The sequence below is a fragment of the Planococcus citri genome, chromosome 2, assembly GCF_950023065.1.
Source record: "Planococcus citri chromosome 2, ihPlaCitr1.1, whole genome shotgun sequence".
Lineage (NCBI taxonomy): Eukaryota > Metazoa > Arthropoda > Insecta > Hemiptera > Pseudococcidae > Planococcus > Planococcus citri.
Genome location: NC_088678.1, coordinates 8,565,320 through 8,584,042, shown reverse-complemented (window position 1 = coordinate 8,584,042; position 18,723 = coordinate 8,565,320). Strand labels below are relative to the sequence as shown.

The 18,723-nt window shown below is 36.0% G+C and overlaps 1 protein-coding gene across 19 annotated transcripts in view; it reads right to left on the bottom strand.

Annotated features, from left to right (window-relative positions):
• The window catches only part of LOC135834500 (uncharacterized), a 227,586-nt gene that overhangs the window by 135,155 nt on the left and 73,708 nt on the right, over window positions 1–18,723 (bottom strand). The window contains exon 5 of one of the 19 annotated variants that reach the window (XM_065348403.1): window positions 1,328–3,590. The exons of 16 other annotated variants lie outside the window; for them this stretch is intronic. In XM_065348403.1, the coding sequence (XP_065204475.1) occupies window positions 1,562–3,547 (1,986 nt within the window). In that variant the 5' untranslated portion in view covers window positions 3,548–3,590 and the 3' untranslated portion in view covers window positions 1,328–1,561. Of the gene's footprint in view, window positions 1–1,327; window positions 3,591–7,418; window positions 9,678–12,866; window positions 15,093–18,723 lie in introns of those variants that run through there. 2 more of the 19 variants (XM_065348410.1, XM_065348396.1) reach the window with 2 other exon arrangements.

Below are 18,723 nucleotides of genomic sequence, written 5' to 3'. Positions count from 1 at the left end.
CTCCTGAAATATTGAATTTTGAGTAAAATGAGCTCAGTGATCATTTCATCTCATCTCCAATACCTATCAAAATGAGCTATCGACCAACTCCCTAGCCTCAAGGGGGTGGCGCTACGACCCCTCAAAGTGACGTGATTTTAATAATTTTACATTTTATGATTTGGGACTTGTAACCTGTTCTAATTGATAAAATGAAGTCAAACTTGGGGAATGGGATTCTTTTGGGAGCTAGAGTTGACCTCTGGAGTGGGGAGGGTCAAAGTTGAAAATTATAGAAAGGTCATTTTTTTGGAGGGGCATAACATGACCCCAAATGGATGAAAAGGGTCCAAAATCACACCATTGGTCGGTACCCCATCTGTGATCAACATATCCAAATTTCAGCTTCCTAGGTCATCCCCACTCCTTTCAAGATGGAAAAAACCAAAAATAGGGGCAAAATAAGGGGATTTTCAGCTTAATTCCGCTTTAAATGGGATGGGGATGACCTAGGAAGCTGAAATTTGGATATGTTGATCACAGATGGGGTACTGTCCGATGGTATGATTTTGGACCCTTTTCATCCATTTGGGTCATGTTATGCCCCTCCAAAAAAATGACTTTTCTATAATTTTCAACTTTGACCCTCCCCACTCCAGAGGTCAACACTAGCTCCCAAAAGAATCCCATTCCCCAAGTTTGACTTCATTTTATCAATTAGAACCGGTTACAAGTCCCAAATCATAAAATGTAAAATTATTAAAATCACGTCACTTTGAGGGGTCGTAGCGCCACCCCCTTGAGGCTAGGGAGTTGGTCGATAGCTCATTTTGATAGGTATTGGAGATGAGATGAAATGATCACTGAGCTCATTTTACTCAAAATTCAATATTTCAGGAGTTCTTGACGAAAAACTGATTTTGGGGGGCTTTGATCCACTTTGGGGGGGGGGAGTTGTTCAGCATACCATCCTAGACAATATTCACCAAAAAACCCTTTGTTCGCAATAATGTTTGGGTTCACCTACTTTTTTCTGCTATCTGACTGGGCTAAAGATGGTGGTAGGAGGTGAAAAAATTCCCAACCTTGTAAAAAAAAATATATAGCAAAGCAGAAGAAAACAATTTTTTGGAATTGAAAAAAGGTGCAGATGAATCAATTTTTGAAGACGTTCTATAAATTCATGACGTATCTTGTTTTGAATGACATTTTCTGATCGAATATGCAAGTAGCTCAACACGATCATTATTTTGGAAAAACTGGGAGCTTTTTTGAAACGAGGTAAAGTAGGGACAGGGACATCCTTCATGTTATGAATAAACAATTAATATTCATATTTACGAACAAGTCCGATCGTCTCAAAATTTATTTTGAAAATGTACCACAATCATAGGTAAGTTCTTTACACATAATAATATTGTCGCTAAAAATAACGAGTACCCTCACTCAACACATGATAATTTCATGCTCAAAAATTGTAATCACTATATAAAAAATCTCCTTTAAAAAAAGGGGGAAAAAAGAACATTTGAAATTATGATATTATTCGAATTATTTTCAATCTATACATCCTTTAAATATCTCACAGTGCAAGCCGATCGGCAAACAACCTGTTGAACTCGTCGATTTCTTCAGGATTTCTGAAATACCATTTCAAAAAACCACCGAAATACTTATTATTCATTTTTACCTCCAGTGGAGTACACCTCTGCCAGTTCTCGTCGTTAGCAAAGAAAACGCTCATCGGTAATATCGAATTTTTAAGGTTAGTAACTTCCTCCTCATTGCCTAAACACCAAATTAAAATTTTTTGTAAATCATCAGCTGAGATATCCCAAATAATATCACGATCGTCGCGTAGCCAATTTCTCAAATTCTCCGAAATGCGCTGTTTTAGGAGATTGGTAACTTCCTCATTATTAGATACAAATGTACCGATGAAGTGTATCAATTGATCGGAAGAATATTCGTAGTTCGAATGAGTGCATTGATACAGAACGTTTCTAAAGTCACAAAAAGATACGATCCGATTTTTAAAATCGGCAGCACCTTCAGCATTATCAAAACTATCGTTGATGAACTCATTCATCAGCTCTAATGTAGAGAAATCCATAATTCTCAAGGTGAAACAGTCGTCGGAAATACACGATTGTAATATCCGCTGTTTTAAATCCATTCTTTTTTGTATATCAGGACAGCAGAAGGTCAAAATATCATTAAACTGTTCAAAACGTCCGAGTCTCAATGCTCTAATGCAACGCGCGCTGATACATCCGTCACCAAACATATTGGTTTCTTTAAACTTAGAAATATCGTTTTCGTCCTTGAAGCACAGTTTCATTATTCGGTGCAAATCTTTTCCACGAGTGTCAACGATCAAATTACGCCAATTCTGTTTCCAAAAATTATTTCGGTCTTCGAACGAAGCATCCGACAACAAAGTTAACAGAAACCTGATCTCCCTATATTCTGTAAGTGCGAAGGAATCTCTTGCAAACAGGTGACCTTGAGTTAGAATATTTCCGATCGCTGATCGCTTCCATTCATCTGGAGAATTTCTCCATATTTCGCAACGTGAATACGTTTCAGGTTCGGCGCTTGACCAATCCTCGAGTTCGGCAGAATACACATGATAATTGGTCTCGTATCGTACACGTGACCCTTTGGTTTCGGTTTCCATAAATAAACCAATCAGATCTGTGAAATTATTTTCGTTCATCTTGCTTTTAATATACATCCACGTTGGAAGAGCATAACATTGAACATGGCTACCGATCACCAAGGAATAGATTAGTTGAATACCACATTGAAGCACAAACCTGCCGAGCAATTGATCGCTTAATTTTGGCAAAATAAACCTGACGAACGATCCATCTCCGCTACGAGACAGTTTAATGACATCCGACAATTGACTTTCTGGACGGATGCGGTTCCAAAAATATTCATTAGACGGCCAACGTTGAAATGGGCACGCTCGAAGCATGAACTCATCGATTGGATCACCGTCAGGATTAGGTATCCGTTCCGGTACATTTTTCAGCATACAAATCCAATAAAACAATTCGGGGCTTTCTTGGAATGCGATTTCATTCAAGTCTAGTTTCTCTGACACCGAAGGCCAAATACGTCTAATATCATCTTCTAAACAATACATGCAGGCAATTTTGAATTTCTCATCATTACTCAGTCGATCACATGTCATCATTCGTTTTGCTGTACGAATGTAATGAACAGTGCCGTCTCGATCACATATGAAATCATAAAAATTGAGTAAAATGTCAGTTTCATCGTCGTGCTCAAAAATCTGTTTTTCGCGATGGTAATACGACCATATTTTTACAGAGGTGATAAATGTCTCGCTGCATACTTCGATCATGCGTTTGATTGAAGAAGGCATATTGAGGGGTAGATTTTTATGCATATCTAGGCCGGATATAAAATCATCAGTCACACGATTTTCGACTTCCCAGCGCCATAATCCGGTAATAAGTGCTTGGCAGGCGATTTCTTTCAGAGTTGCTGGACTTGGATAGATCAGATCGTGTACGTTAGATACCGTTTCAGTCATTTTGAGTTTTCGATTTGTCTGATTCCAGGTAGAATGAACCAATCTAAAAAAATGATTTCAAAGTTAATAGGCCTAATCGAATGTGTTCGACTATTCGTTATAATTATTTAAACATGCTACAACATTCAATTTTTTTCAAAATTTCGGATCTGGAACGGCTCTTTGAAAAGTTTACCAATGAGAAAGCTCTCCCACACCATTTCACCCTTCATAACCACCTATGGATTTTCCACAAATAACCTATGGTAGCGTTATTACTCTATTAGCATCTTTGCAGGTTTGAAAATTTGGTTGAATACTGCCATAGAGAGAAATTTTCAACAGAAATGCCAATTTCATCCCCTTTTGGATGAGTTAGGGATAAACTAGCGATTTGAAAATTCGGTCACGGGGGTTTAGTAACTCATAATACATTTTCCATCGAATCTGTCTATGCTCTTTCATTTTTGAAATTCCCCTTCCAACTCCCTATCTGAAAAGCTCTTTCTGCCTGGTACAGTCGCATGTTCACTCAACTCGACAATTCAAACCGATAATCTCGTGAGGAACGATATTTTAGGCTGAAATCTAGCTCTTGAACAGTGTATTTTTTCAAGTGCTGCTTCCTCACCAGGGTCTATAATCACTTGTTAGCACAAAAAGTACGAGTAATTTATCATCATTCGAATCCTTATAAAATTCTGAAAACTTTTCAGGGGTGGCAACTTGAATTTTCCCCGTGTGTAGCATAAAAATTTTGACACAAAATTTGAGAAGATTTTTTTTGAATGTTCAAAATTATTTCATTGACTAGTTGCACTTTTTATTTTTGTGCCATGTGTAGCATGCTACACACGAAATCAGCTCATGTGTAGCCGAAGCTACACAGGCTACAGGATAGTTGCCACCAATGAAACTTTTTCGTCCAAGTTATTTTACATGTGGGTATAATTCTCAAAAAGTGGTAACTTTTATGTCCACAGCCAAATTTCTCAATGGTTTTAGCATGATTTTCTTTTTTTTTTTGGTCCATAGCATAACCTCTCACATTTTACACTTGATATTGAGCTGTTCATGACAGCCCACCTTTCATTGGTGTACATTCGATTTTATACCCCAAATGTCCTTCGACTTGTGTGTCTCACATCATGTTTTTGAAAATGAATGTTATTTTTATTTTATAAAGTGTTATCAAATCCTTTTTTTTGTGGAAAAATTGACACATTCTCATTATCATAGAACACTAAGGTACATCTATATTATTGTGCAAATTGCAATTCCAATAAGTCCATAGGAAGCTCACATTTCACATTTGAAAACCGTCTCACAGTTTTTGCGCCAATTTTAGAGCAATTTTTAATAATTTTTGCTGACTTCCCAATCCAACATTTTTTCTGGTGAGTGGTTGCACTGGTTCACTGTGCTCATAGAAATGTTACCCCGCGCCGTTTTTTTAAAAATCTACGTAACAGATCGTTCTGATCGTATTTATTTGTCAAGTTTTGATGTGTGGAAAAAATGTGTCCTTCGGCTTGTGTTTTCATTTATGCTAATGAACCCTTCAAAAACGATAATTGTGAAAGGGGAGTTATTCTACATGATGAGTACACATTTATTACGTATTAAAAACCAAATAATGCCCAGTAAGTAAGGCTAGAAACGAAAAAAAGTTGACACTGTCCTTCGGCTTGTGCAGCGCTCGTTTGTCCTTCAACGTGGACAAATTCCAGACAGCTGTATAATTACACGATGATATAAGCAAAATTTGACATTCCCCCCTCCCCACACTTCATCTCCTCCCCTACCGAAAAAAATAAGTCCAGATTCGAACTCTGCGGCTTCGAAAACATATATCGACATGTTACACGATACCTAATATAAACAAACTTTGACATTTTCCCCCTCCTCACGCCGCACCCACCACCTGTACGAAAACTCCAGATTCGAATTCTACGACCTCGAAAACATATTACACATCGATGAGAGTCGAATCCCAATTATCGCCGTTGGGGGGGGGGGGGGTCAGGGCCCACTGTAGGAGGATTGAATATTGAGGCCAACATTAGAAAAGAGATCTGGGGCACCTATACAAATGATTCCCAGCTGAAATTTTTCAAAAAAGTGATTTTTGTTTTTCAAAATTATGCATATCAAAATTGACCTTTTTTTGAGAATTACCCATACCGCACCTCGGGAGTAATAAGGTTACATCGCAAGAAAGTGAAATTTTACAGGAGAGTGATTTTTTTTAAGAACTTGATTCATTATTTTCATCAACTTATAATTGATTGTGAGAAATGAATAGCACCTCATTTTAAAGATCTGGTATCGAACCATCATTTAGCATAAGAACACCGAAAAATAAAATTTTACAGAGGAAATATTTCAATGTTTGGAAAACAGTTTCAGTTATAACCTTTCATTAAAATTGATCTGGAGACGAAAGGAAGCGTCCAAAATCGACATAAGCTGTCGTCAAGTTTTTTTCTAGAGTGCTTAGTTTTTAAGTTTTTCTCAAAAAACGAAAGTTTCATTATGCACGTGCGAATTTATTTTTTGAAAAGTGATCAATTTACATTTTTTCCCCATTTGGTACAAGCCAATAAGAAATACACTTCTTGTGACTATTTCTACCTGACAAACATTCAAAACAATCAAAATTGTTTATTAACACTTTGTATGTACGAAATTTACTCAGAAGAGGCGGAGTTTTTTGGGATGTACCCTTATAACTCCAAACAACTTGCAATGTTGTTGGGATTTTGAGTTAGGCCATTTGCGTTTTTACAAGATCTAGATAATGTAACCAACTCAAAGTGTAATTATTTTTGGTTGAGGGGGATCACAAACCCAAAAAATGCAAAATGTCAAAATCGATTTTTTTTGAGATGTAACCTTATTACTCCCAAGGTGCGATATAGCAACAGTATTTTTACCGCATCGACCGTACTGCCCCCAAACTGACGAAGAAAAAAGGAACTGGGTCTCTATTGAAATTTCTAAAAATATTTTAATGTCTACCTGAACGATCAATCATCAACACAATTCTGATTTTTAGGAAGTGAAAAAGTTTTTTCCCTTGAAAAGGAAATTAAAAATTTATTTAAAAAAAATATTTTCATCTTGGGAGTGTTATGCTTGGAAGCCAACGTTGCTCGGGATACCGAGGGAAAGTTATTCTTGAAATAGGGGTTGTTTAGAAGGATTCTGGCGAAAAATGAAAATTATTGAAAAAAAATTGTAATTCGCACTGAGTTCAGTTTTTTATATTTTTGTTGATTTTTTTAGATAGGTACCCGCAGTATGGGGGGGGGGTTTCTGAGAATAAGATTATTTCGAAGGATTTCGACGCAAGAAAGATTGAATTTTTGAAAACTCGGCATCAACTTTCTTATTCAATTTTTCTTGATATTTCTCCGTTTTTAAGGGCTTTATGCTATAAGTATAGGTAGCCTTGAGGAAGGGGAAGTTCCTACTCAAGGAAAAAATGCTGACGCAGAAATTGAGAAATTTCTGATAAATTGAATTTAAAACATTTTTTCCAAAAAGATATGAGCTTCCCAGTACAAACTTATTTCAGGTACCTATAGGAAAAAGAGGTTAATCCTAACCTTGCAAAAAAAGATGCAGCCGAGCTAAAGATGAAAATTTTTTGGAATTTAAAAAAGGTGAAGATGAATCATTTTTTGAAGATGTTACCTATGTACATATATTTTATGCATTTCGTTTTGTATGACATTTTCTGATCGAATGATCAAGGAGTTCAACGACCATCGTTTTGGAAAATTATGGAGCTTTTCCGAAACGAACGATAGCATGGGTAGGGTAGGGACACCCTTTATGTAATAAATAGACAATTAATATTCATAATAATTACAAACAAACTGATCGTTTAAAAATTTACTTTAAAGAAGTACCACAATTATAGTAAGTTCTTAGGTATAGGTAGGTACATAATAATAATAATATCGCAAAAAAACATCGAGTAACTCAACACATGACATTTTTAAGCTCGAAAAACTTTGACACTAAATAAAAAATCTCCTTTAAGTAAAAAACAAAAAAAAAATACTTAAAATAATAAAATTACCCATTCGAGTCGTTTTCGATCTTTACATCGTTTAAAGATCTTACACTGTAAACCGATCAGCAAACAATCTATTAAACTCGTCAATTTCTTCAGGATTTCTAAAATACCATTTCAAAAACCCACCGAAATGGTCATCATTCATTTTTAACTCCAGTGGAGTGCATTCCTTCCAGATTCGCTCGATAGCGAAGAAATGCCTCATCGGTAATTCCGATTTTTTGAATTTAGTAACTTCATCTTCATCACCCAAACACCAAACTAAAATTGTTTGTAAATCATCACCTGAGATACCATGGATATTATAACAGTAGAGTAGCGCATATCTCACATACTCCAAAATGCGTTCTTTTACGAGATTTCTAACTTCCTCGTTGGATACAAATAAATCGATGAAGCGTATCAAATGATCAGAAGAACATTCAAAACTCGAATGAGTACAGTGATATAGAACGTGTTCAAGCGCATAAAACGACCGAAACGACATGAAGTTATTCTTGAAATCGGCAGCAACTTCAGCATCGTCAAAGACACCGTTGATAAAATCATCAAGTAATTCGACTTCAAAGACATGTTCGGTATCCAAGACGAATGATTCACTCATGAAAACTGACCGTACTAAACGCTGTTTTAAATCCCTTCTCTTTCGAGTGTCAGGATAGCAGAAGTTCAATATATCATTAAATTTTTCATAATATATTGAACGCAACATGTCACTACAATACTTACTGACGATTTCGGGATCCGACATACTAGTTTCTTTAAACTTAGCAATATCGTTTTCGTCTTCGAAGCACAGTTTCATTATTCGGTGCAAATCTTTTCCACGAGGGCCAACAATCAAACTGCGCCAATTCTTTTTCCAAAAATCATTTCTCTCTTTGAACGGAGCTTCTAACAGCAAAGTTAACAGAAGCTGGATCTGCCTCCATTTTGATGAGATCTCATCTCTTACAAATAGGTGATCTTGAGTTAGAATATTTTTGATTACTGATCGTTTCCATTCATCTGGAGAATTTCTCCATATTTCGCAGCATAAATAATACGTTTCATCATCGGCGCTCGACCGATCTTCGAGTTTGACAGAATTTACGTTGAAGACATACTCACCGATACGAGAATTGGTCTCAGCATACACTAATGATTCAATCAGATCTATGAAATTACTTTCGTTCATCTTGTTTCTAATATACATCCACGTTGGAAGAGCATAAAACGGATACCGACTTCTGGTCACCAGATCTTGAATTAGGTGACTGCCTCTTTGAAGTACAAACCTATCGAGCTGTTCATCACTCAATTTTGGCAACATTAACCTGACGAACGATTCTTTTTCCGCCAGAGATAGGTCAATGATTTTCGGGAATCGATTTTCTGGACGGATGCGATTCCAAAAATACTCCGCAGATGACCAGTGTTTAGATATACACGCTTGAAACATGCAATCATCGATGGGATCAGCGCCAGGATCAGGTCTTCCCTGTCTCAGCACACAAACCCAATAAAACAATTCGGGACTTCGATCAAATGCAATTTTATCGTAGTCTAGGTTCTCTGACACCGATGGCCAAATCCGTCTGATATCATCTTCGAAACAATACATGCAGGCAATTTTGAATTTTTCATCGTTACTCAGTCGATCACACGTCATCATTCGTTTTGCTGTACGAATATAATCGATAGAGCCGTTTCGATCAAATATAAAATCACAAAAATTGAGTAAAATGCTGGTCATATTGTCGCGGTCAAAAAACAATTTTCGGTGATGGTAAATCGACCATTCTTCCTTCGAGAAGACGAATATGTTGGCACATTCATCAATTATTCGTTTGATCGGCGATGGAATGTTGGGATTTAAATTTTTACCGATATCTAGGTCGGGCATAAAATCGTCAATCAGGCGATTTTCGACTTCCCAGCGCCATAATCCGGTAACCAGTGCGTTGCATGAGATTTCTTTCAGCGTCGCTGGACTTGGATAGATGAGATCATATACGTTGGATACCGTTTCAGTCATTCTGAGTCTTCGATTCGTCTTGGTTCCAGGTACAAGAATGAATAAATCTAAACAAATTATTTTAAAGTTAATACACCTACTGTCATATAACGTGAGTTGAGTAGAATCGAATTTACTCCTACATATTTAAACATCCTACAACATTGCATTTTTCCTGAACCGGGTCTCTGAAAATCTCGCTGAAGAGTCGTGAGTTTTTAATCTACCATTATGATAGACTTTAACATGAACGCGATTTTTAGGAATGTTTGTCAGATAGAAATAGCCACAAAGAAGTGTATTTTTTATTGGTTTGTACCGAATGGAAAAATTTTTTTAAATTGACCACTTTTCAGAAAAATGAATTTGCACATATAATGAAATTTTAGTTTTTTGAGAAAAACTCAAAAGTTTAATTTTCAAAAATAGCGACTTTTCGCGACCTTTTTTCGCGACCTTTTTTCGCGACTTTTTTTCAGTACCCTCCTTTTTTTAACGAAAAAAATTGGGTTCCAATAAAGTTCGCACTTATTGGGTGGTGGGAGGGGGGGGGGGAGGTTTGGACAACTTTCAATAGTTTCCATGTGACATAAATAGTCATCCAAATTTTCGAGCTTTTCTTTTTCCTTTTCCATCTACTTAACTTTCTTCACTTCTAAAATTTCAATTTCTTCGATTGTTCTTTTTCTAGTCATTTCAACCACTAATTTTTCTTTTTGTCTAAGCGAGAAGTTCATTCTTTCACTTTAAAACTTTGAAAGTTGAATGATATTTTTTCAGAAATTTCGATGTGCAAAAAGAAAAGAAAACAAGCCCGAGCGAAGCGAGGGCAAAAGCATTTGAAAAGTAAAAGAACACGTTTTTCTTCCATCACAGGCCCTTTTTTTGTCGGACCCTCCAGAATGAGCGAGTCCGGGTTAAACTCTCCTCTTTTCCCCCTCTCGACGGTCCTGCTCCTCCAGCAATCTAACAATAATTCCAATCAATTTTTTTATCAGCAAGACTCAACTTTCTGCTAAAGAAAATAAAATAATATGCCCGAGCGAAGCGAGGGCGAAAGCTTTCGAAATTTTGAATTTTTATGATTATTTAAAATGCTAATTTGGCAGTAGCATTAACATTGAATAATACATAATTCGAAAAGTTAAAAAAAATTAAAATCAGGACAATTTATAGCGACTTTTTGGTGACCTATTTTCAAAATCGCGACTTTTCGCGACTTTTAGCGCTATAGCGACCTGGTAGACACCCTGATTTTTCACTGTTGTTAGCACAAAAAATATGAGTAATAGGTACATCATCATTGAAATCTTGTATAAAACAAAACTAAAACAAAACAAAACAAAACAAAACTCCAACATTTTTCGTCCAATCTGTTTTTCACATTGCAAAAGCATTTTCAACGCATTGACCACCTCACCCCCAACCCACCTCCTTAAAATTTCTAAAAATATTTTAATGTCTACCTGAAAGATCAATTACCAACACAATTCTGATTTTTAGGGAGTAGAAAAGTTTTTTTCCTCTTGAAAAGGATTTCATTTGGACAAATTTATACCAAAATGGAAAATTTATTTTTTTAGAAACATGTTTTCAACTTGGGGGTGTTTCTTGAAATAAGGGTTGTTTAAAAGGATTCTGGCCAGAAATGAAAATTCTTGAAAAAAGTTTGTAATTTTGCACTGAGTTCGATTTTTTATATTTTTGTTGATTTTTTTCCGATTTTGGAAAACTCTATACAAACAAGATAGGCACCCGCAGTATGGCGGGGGGGGGGGCTTTTCTTCTGAGAATAAAGTTATTTATGCAGAAGAATTTTGACGCAAAAATTATTGAATTTTTGAAAACTCGGCACCGACTTTGCTTATTCCATTTTTCTAGATTTATCTCTGTTTTCAAGGGATCTATGCTAGACAGTAAGCATAGCCTTGAAGAAGGTGAAATTTAAAAATACTGACGCAGAAATTGAGAAAGGCTATATAGGTGGATAAGTATGGCGAATTTGCCCCCGAGAGCTTCTGGGTTGATATTTGCATGGAAGGTGGGTACCCTTGAGCACCTTCCGTCACGAAAGTTTCAGACCCCCAGACCCCCCCGTTTTTGAGAAACCCCCTCTTTTATGAAATTTCAATAGTAATTTTTTTCTCAGCCCCATGTGAACCGATTTTTTCAATTTTTTGGTACGTTGTGAACATCCATAGGAGGTATCCCCAGAAAAATTTTCACCCCCCTTCCCCCATATTTGCCCCCCCCATGACGTTTTTTAGCTTTGTTTGTCCGATTTAGCAATGATAATGATTCTGCACAAAAATGGGAATAGGATTTTTAAATGTGTTTTCAACCCCCAAAAAACATATATTTTTTTCAAAAAAATTTTTTGGTGGGTCGTGGTCAAAAATTGAAAAAACTAACAGAGGGGGTAAAAATGAATTCTGGTGTAAATGATTGTTTTTGGTAAACGAGGTGTCGTTTCCATATGAATCGAACCCCCCGAACACGAATATGACGTCCAATTTAATGCTACCCTCAACCACACCCCTCCAGTGCCTCTGCCCCCCCTCAATTTTTACTATTATAATAAAAATTGAGCTATATAATAATATTGGTGTCGTTCTCATATGAATCAAACACCCCGAACACGAATATGAAGTCAAATTTTATGCTATCCTCATCCACACCCCTCAGGTGCCTCTGCCCTCAACTAAATTTTTACTATACTGAAAGTTGAGCTATTTTCATAATATTAGTGTCGTTTTCATATGAATCAAACACCCCGAACACGATAAGACGTCCAATTTAGCGTTCGCCATATTATCCACCTATAGCCTTTCGGATAAATTGAATTTCAAAAATTTTTTTCAACTACATATGAGCCTCCCAGCACAACTTATTTCAGATGGAGGAAAAAATATGGTACAACATAGGGTAGGTATTATATTCCTAGCCGAAGGGATAACCTTAGAAGGGGGTGGTGGGAAGTGAAAAAATCCCAACCTTGCAAAGAAAAAAGGCACAGCTCAACTAAAGACGAAAATTTTTTGCAATTGAAAAAAAAATGAAGATGAATCTATCTTGAAGACGTTTTTATTATAATTCATGCATTTCGTTTTGTATGACATTTTCCGATCGAATGGTCAAATAGCTAACTCAACGATCATCGTTTTGGAAAAATTGCCAGCTTTTCTGAGACGAGGGATAGTATGGGTAGGGACACCCTTTATGTAATAGACAATTAATATTCATAATTACAAACAAACTGATCATTTAAAAATTTACTTTAAAGAAGTACCACCATTATAATAAGTTCTTAAGACTATACATAATAATAATGTAGCCAAAAAAAAAAAATTTGACACTAAGTAAATAAAAAATCTTCTTAAAAAAACATATTTGAATTATTTTTGATCTTTACATCGGTTAAAGATCTTACACTGTAAACCGATCGGCAAACAACCTATTGAACTCGTCAATTTCTTCAGGATTTCTAAAATACCATTTCAAAAACCCACCGACATCCGTATCATTCATTTTTATCTCCAGTGGAGTGCATTTCTTCCAGTTATCTTCGTTGGCGAAGAACTCACTCATAGGTAATTCCAATTTTTTGAATTTAGTGACTTCTTCTTCATTACCCAAACACCAAACTAAAATTGTTTGTAAATCATCAGCTGAGATACGCCGGATACTATGACCATCGAGTAGCATATTTCTCACATACTCCAAAATGCGCTGTTTTAGGAGATAGGTAACTTCCTCGTTCGATACAAACGTATCGATGAAGCGTGTCAAATGATCGGAGGAACATTCGTAACCCGAATAAATACATTCCTGTAGAACGTATACAATCGCAGGAAACGACATGAAGTTATTCTTAAAATCGGCAACAACTTCAGCATCGTCGAAGGCATCATTAATAAAATCGTTAAGTAATTTGGCTCGGGTGAGAAGTTTGGAACTGAAGGTGAAATATTCACTTAAGAGGCATGACAGCAATAAACGCTGTTTTAAATCGATTCTTTTTTGTGTGTCAGGACAGCAGAAGATCAATATATCATCGAAGTCTTCAAAATTTCCTTCACGCAGCAGACCACTGCAATACGTCTTGATGTTTTCGTGATCGTACATACTGGTTTCTTTAAACTCAGCAATATCGTTTTCGCCTTTGAAGCACAACTTCATTATTCGGTGTAAATCTTTTCCACGAGTAGCAACGATCAAATTACGCCAAGTGTTTTTCCAAAAACCATTTCTCTCTTTGAACGAGGCATCCAACAGCAAAGCCAACAGAAATCTGATCTCCCTATGTCCAGTAGATGTGATGATATTTCTACAAAAGAGATACCTTTGAGTTAAAATGGTTCCGACCACAGATCGTTTCAATTTATCCGGAGAAGTTCTCCATATTTCGCAGCATAGGTCGGTTTGATCTTCGGTGCTTGGCCGAGCTCCGAGTTCGGCAGAATTTTCGTCGAGTGTATCCTCAGCTTTATGAGAATTGGTCTCGGCATACGTTAATGACTGAATCAGATCTGTGAAATTATTTTCGTTCATCTTGTTTTTAATATACATCCACGTTGGAAGAGCATAAAATTTGTACTGACTTTTGGTCATCAGAGATTGTATTAGGTAAGAGCCTCTTTCAAGTACAAACCTTTCGAGCTCTTCATTAGTCAATTTTGGCAACATTAACCTGACGAACGATTCTCTTTCCCAGTGAGATAGGTGATTGGTTTTCTGGAATCGACTTTCTGGACGGATGCGATTCCAAAAATACTCGACAGATGACCAGTGTTGAGATCTTTGAGTATTAGTAATAATCAAATGTAGAGATGTGCACGCTCGAAACATGCAATCATCGACTGGATCATCGACTGAATCATCGTCAGGATCAGGTCTTCCATGTCTCAGCACACAAACCCAATAATACAATTCGGGACTTCGATCAAATGTAATTTTATCGTAGTCTAGGTTCTCTGACACCGAGGGCCAAATCCGTCTAATATCGTCCTCGAAACAATACATGCATGCAATTTTGAATTTTTCATCGTTACTCAGTCGATCACACGTCATTATTCGTTTCGCTGTACGAATATAATCAATAGAGCCGTTTCGATCGAATATAAAATCATAAAAATTGAGTAAAATGCTGGTCATATCGTTGCGGTCAAAGAACAGTTTATCGTGATGGTAAACCGACCATTTTTCCTTAAAGGAGACGAATCTGTTGGCACATTCTTCAATTATTCGTTTGATCGGCGATGGAATGTTGGGATTTAAGTTCTTACGGATATCTAGGTCGGGCATACGATCATCTCTCACACGATTTTCGACTTCCCAGCGCCATAATGCGGTAACCAGTGCGTTGCATGAGATTTCTTTCAGCGGTGCTGGACTTGGATAGAAGAGATCGTATACGTTGGATACCGTTTCAGTCATTCTGAGTCTTCGATTCGTCTTGATTCCGGGTACAAGAATGAATAAATCTAAACAAATTATTTTAAAGTTAATACACCTATTGTCATACAACGTGAGTTGAGTAGAATCGAATTTACTCTTAATAAGTATTTAAATATCCTACATACAACATTGCATTTTTCAAAATTTCGAATCTGAACCGGGTCGGTGGAAATGTTACTGAAGAGTCACGAGTTCTTAACCTATGATTGACTTAAACGTGAACGCTCAGGAACGTAGCGAAGTGGTTTTTCTGGGGAGGGGGGGCAAAGATCCTAAGATTCCCAACTAATTTGACTGAAAATTCCCAACTTATTCGACTGAAAATTCCCAAGTTTGATGAAAAAAGAGACTATTTAAGTTACAAGCAGTGAGGGGATTGTATCACCACATTTTGTAGCCAAAAAATTGTAACTTTGCAGACTATAATCAAAATTTTAACGTGCAGAATACCTGGTATCAAAAAATTTTTAAAAGCTAGTGGTTCTGTTCCGAAAGAAATGAAAAATTTGCAGTTTTTATAAGCTTTGAATATTATGAGTATTTTTGGAATTTTTCTGTTTAATTTTCATATTTTTACAATTCTTTAAAGCAGTATTTTGAATGGCCCGAGCGAAGCGAGGGCAAAAGTTTTGGAAAATTTATGATTTGAAAAATAGAATAACATCAATTTTAATGAAAGAATTCGGTTTTTCTAATCTCAACATTTTTCAAATTCAATCATAGATTTTTAAAAATATTGTAGCCTGGCAGATGAGAGGCAATTTGGGCCGAGCGAAGCGGGGTCGAAAGCTTTGAAAAGTTTGTAGTTCGCAAATTAGAACAACATCAATTTTAATGTAAGAATTCGGTTTTTCTAATCTCAACTTTCTTTTAATTTTATCAGTGGTTTTGTGAAATTCTTAGAGTGAAAAAAGTACTAAATTGGCCCGACTGAAGCAATGGCAAAAGTTTTGGAAAATATGTGACTTGAAATGGAAAAGTAGAACATCAATTTTAATAAAAGAATCCAGTTTTTCTGGTCTCAATATTTTTTAAATTCAATCATACGTTTCTTGAAATTGTAACTTAGTATTAGCAGAGAATCAAATTGGGTCGAGCGAATCGAGGCTAAAAGTAGAACAATATCAAATTTAATGAAAAAATTGGCTTTTTCTGATCTCAACTTTTCAAGAAATTTATCAATAAAAAAAAAAAACAAATTGGCCCGAGCGAAGCGAGGGTAAAAGATTTTCAAAATTTGTAATTTCAAGAAGCAAAACAGTTGTAATGTTGAGGTGAAAAGGCACAACAATTTTGAGAAAAAAGTGAATTTTAGTTGGGAAAATCATAGATTTAGAAACTGGTTTGGCTTCAAAAGTTGGGAAAGTTTTTAACCTTGATGATTGTAAAAAATTTTAATATTTGAAAACTCCAAAACTAAAATACTTACTGTCGGAATTTTTGTATTTTCCCAACGTTCTTGTATTTCTCACAATTTCCCAACTTTCGCGGAACACAGGGGGGGGGGCAGCCTGCCCAAACCCCCCTTCGCTTCGTCCCTGTGAACGCTAGGAAAAGCATGGTCTAAAACCTCCATGACCGAAAATTGATTTTTTGATTTTTGGCGAATTTTTGAAGATTTAATTGGATAACAACCCGAAAGCTCTCGCAGGCTATTTCACCCTTCTTGGCCACCTATAGCTTTTGCAAGAATCACCTTTGGCAGTGTTCTTACTTACTTAACATCTCTGAAAGTTTGAAAATTTGATTGAAAACGTCTTCTAAAGAGAGAAATTTTCAACAGAAATGCTAATTTCATCCCCTTTTTGGATAGGTTTGGGATGAACTGGCGATCTGAAAATTTGGTCACGAGGATTTTACACCTTCAGAACAGAAACATCTTCCAGTAAATCTGTCTATGCTCTTTCGTGTCTGAAATTCCCCTACCAACTCCCTCTCTGTAAAGCTTTGTCTGCCTGGTACACTGATACAGTCTCAACTTTTTTTGACCCACGAAATGTTAGGCTCAATGTATCTCTTCAACATTGTATTTTTTCAACTTACACCTCCTCACACAGGTCCATACTAAATTGTTAATACAAAAACTAATACTTTTCATCATTGGAATCCTTAAAGAATTCTAAATCTTTTTCATTCGAGCTGTTTTTCATATCTATTGCAAAAACCTGGTGATGAAAAAAGGAACTGGGTCCCCCTTGAATTTCTGAAAATATTTGAATACTTATCTGAAATATTAATTACCAACACAGTTCTGATTTTAAAACTTTCGTTCATCTTTCGTTAAGCTAGCCAAGGAGAACAACAAGGTTCGGGGTACCGAGGAAAGTTTTTTTTCCTTGAAATGGGAGTTGTACATATAATGAGACTTACATATGGGGGGGGGGAGGGGAGGCTTTCCTTTGAAAATAAGCTTAATTAGAATAATTTTTACGCAAAAATGATTCAATTTTTAAAAACTCGCTTCACCGACTTCGCGTATCCACGTCAATTCGACCAAGAAGTGTTGGTGGGAGGGGGGGGAGCCGGAGATTTTTTGAAATTTTTTCTGTGGAAAGACCTTCCGAAGAGATGACCAATGGCGCAAATCGCAGCCCTCTATCCCTTTTTCAAAGGCTGCCAGGGGGGTGTCAAAGTTTTCAGTGAACTTAAAATATCATCTATTTCAGCAGTGAATTACTCGATACCCGCGATACCTACCAAAATGGACTTTTTTTCAATAGGTAGGGATTTTGATAGGCTTTTTGTTGATATCATAAAAATCAGTGTTGTCCCTTTTTTTCGTACAAATTAGCTCGAAAAGTTTCAAAACGTAGTTTTCATATCGTTCCGACTCTCAAAAATCTAGAAAAAAATATATTATGGACAACTTATTATGCTGAACAACATATTAAAAAATTGGGATGGCAATATGTCGTAAAGTCGATTTAAAAAATTTGAAAGTTTGCGAAAAAATATGATTTTTTGATTTAAAACATGAAAAAAAGTTTTGGGTGGTGAAGTTGGCCCATTTGACCTCTATTTTTACGTATCCGTTGAAAAAGTTGAAAAAATCCTTTCACTCGATAGAATGAACTCATCACTAAAAAATCAAAATTCGAAAAATAAACGAAGTTCAATTTTTTGCTATGAGTGTGATTTTTAACAACTTTTTCATGAAATGCATCAGAAAGAGGTCAAAATAAGACAACAGAATGAATTAAATTTTTGTTTGATGTTTGGAATTGAAAATTGAATTTTTTCGAATTTTGATTTTTTGTGATGAATTTATTTCATCGAGTGAAAGGAGGTTTTCTACTTTTTTTAAAGGATACGTAAAAATAGGGGTCACATGGGTCAACTTCATCAATCAAAACTTTTTTTCATGTTTTAAATCAAAAATTCGCACTTTTTCTTCAATTTTTTTGAATTGACTTTTCGACATAATTCCATTCCTCATTTTTTTGAAACTTTTCAAGCTAATTTTTCGTACGAAAAAAAGTGGCCACACTGATTTTTATGATACCATCAAAAAACGTTTCAAAACCCCTACCTATTGAAAAAAAATCCATTTTGGTAGGTATCGCGATTATCGAGTAATCCACTGCTAAAATGGATGATATTTTAACTTCACTGAAAACTTTTGACACCCCCTGGCTGCCTTTAAAAATGGAAAATCAC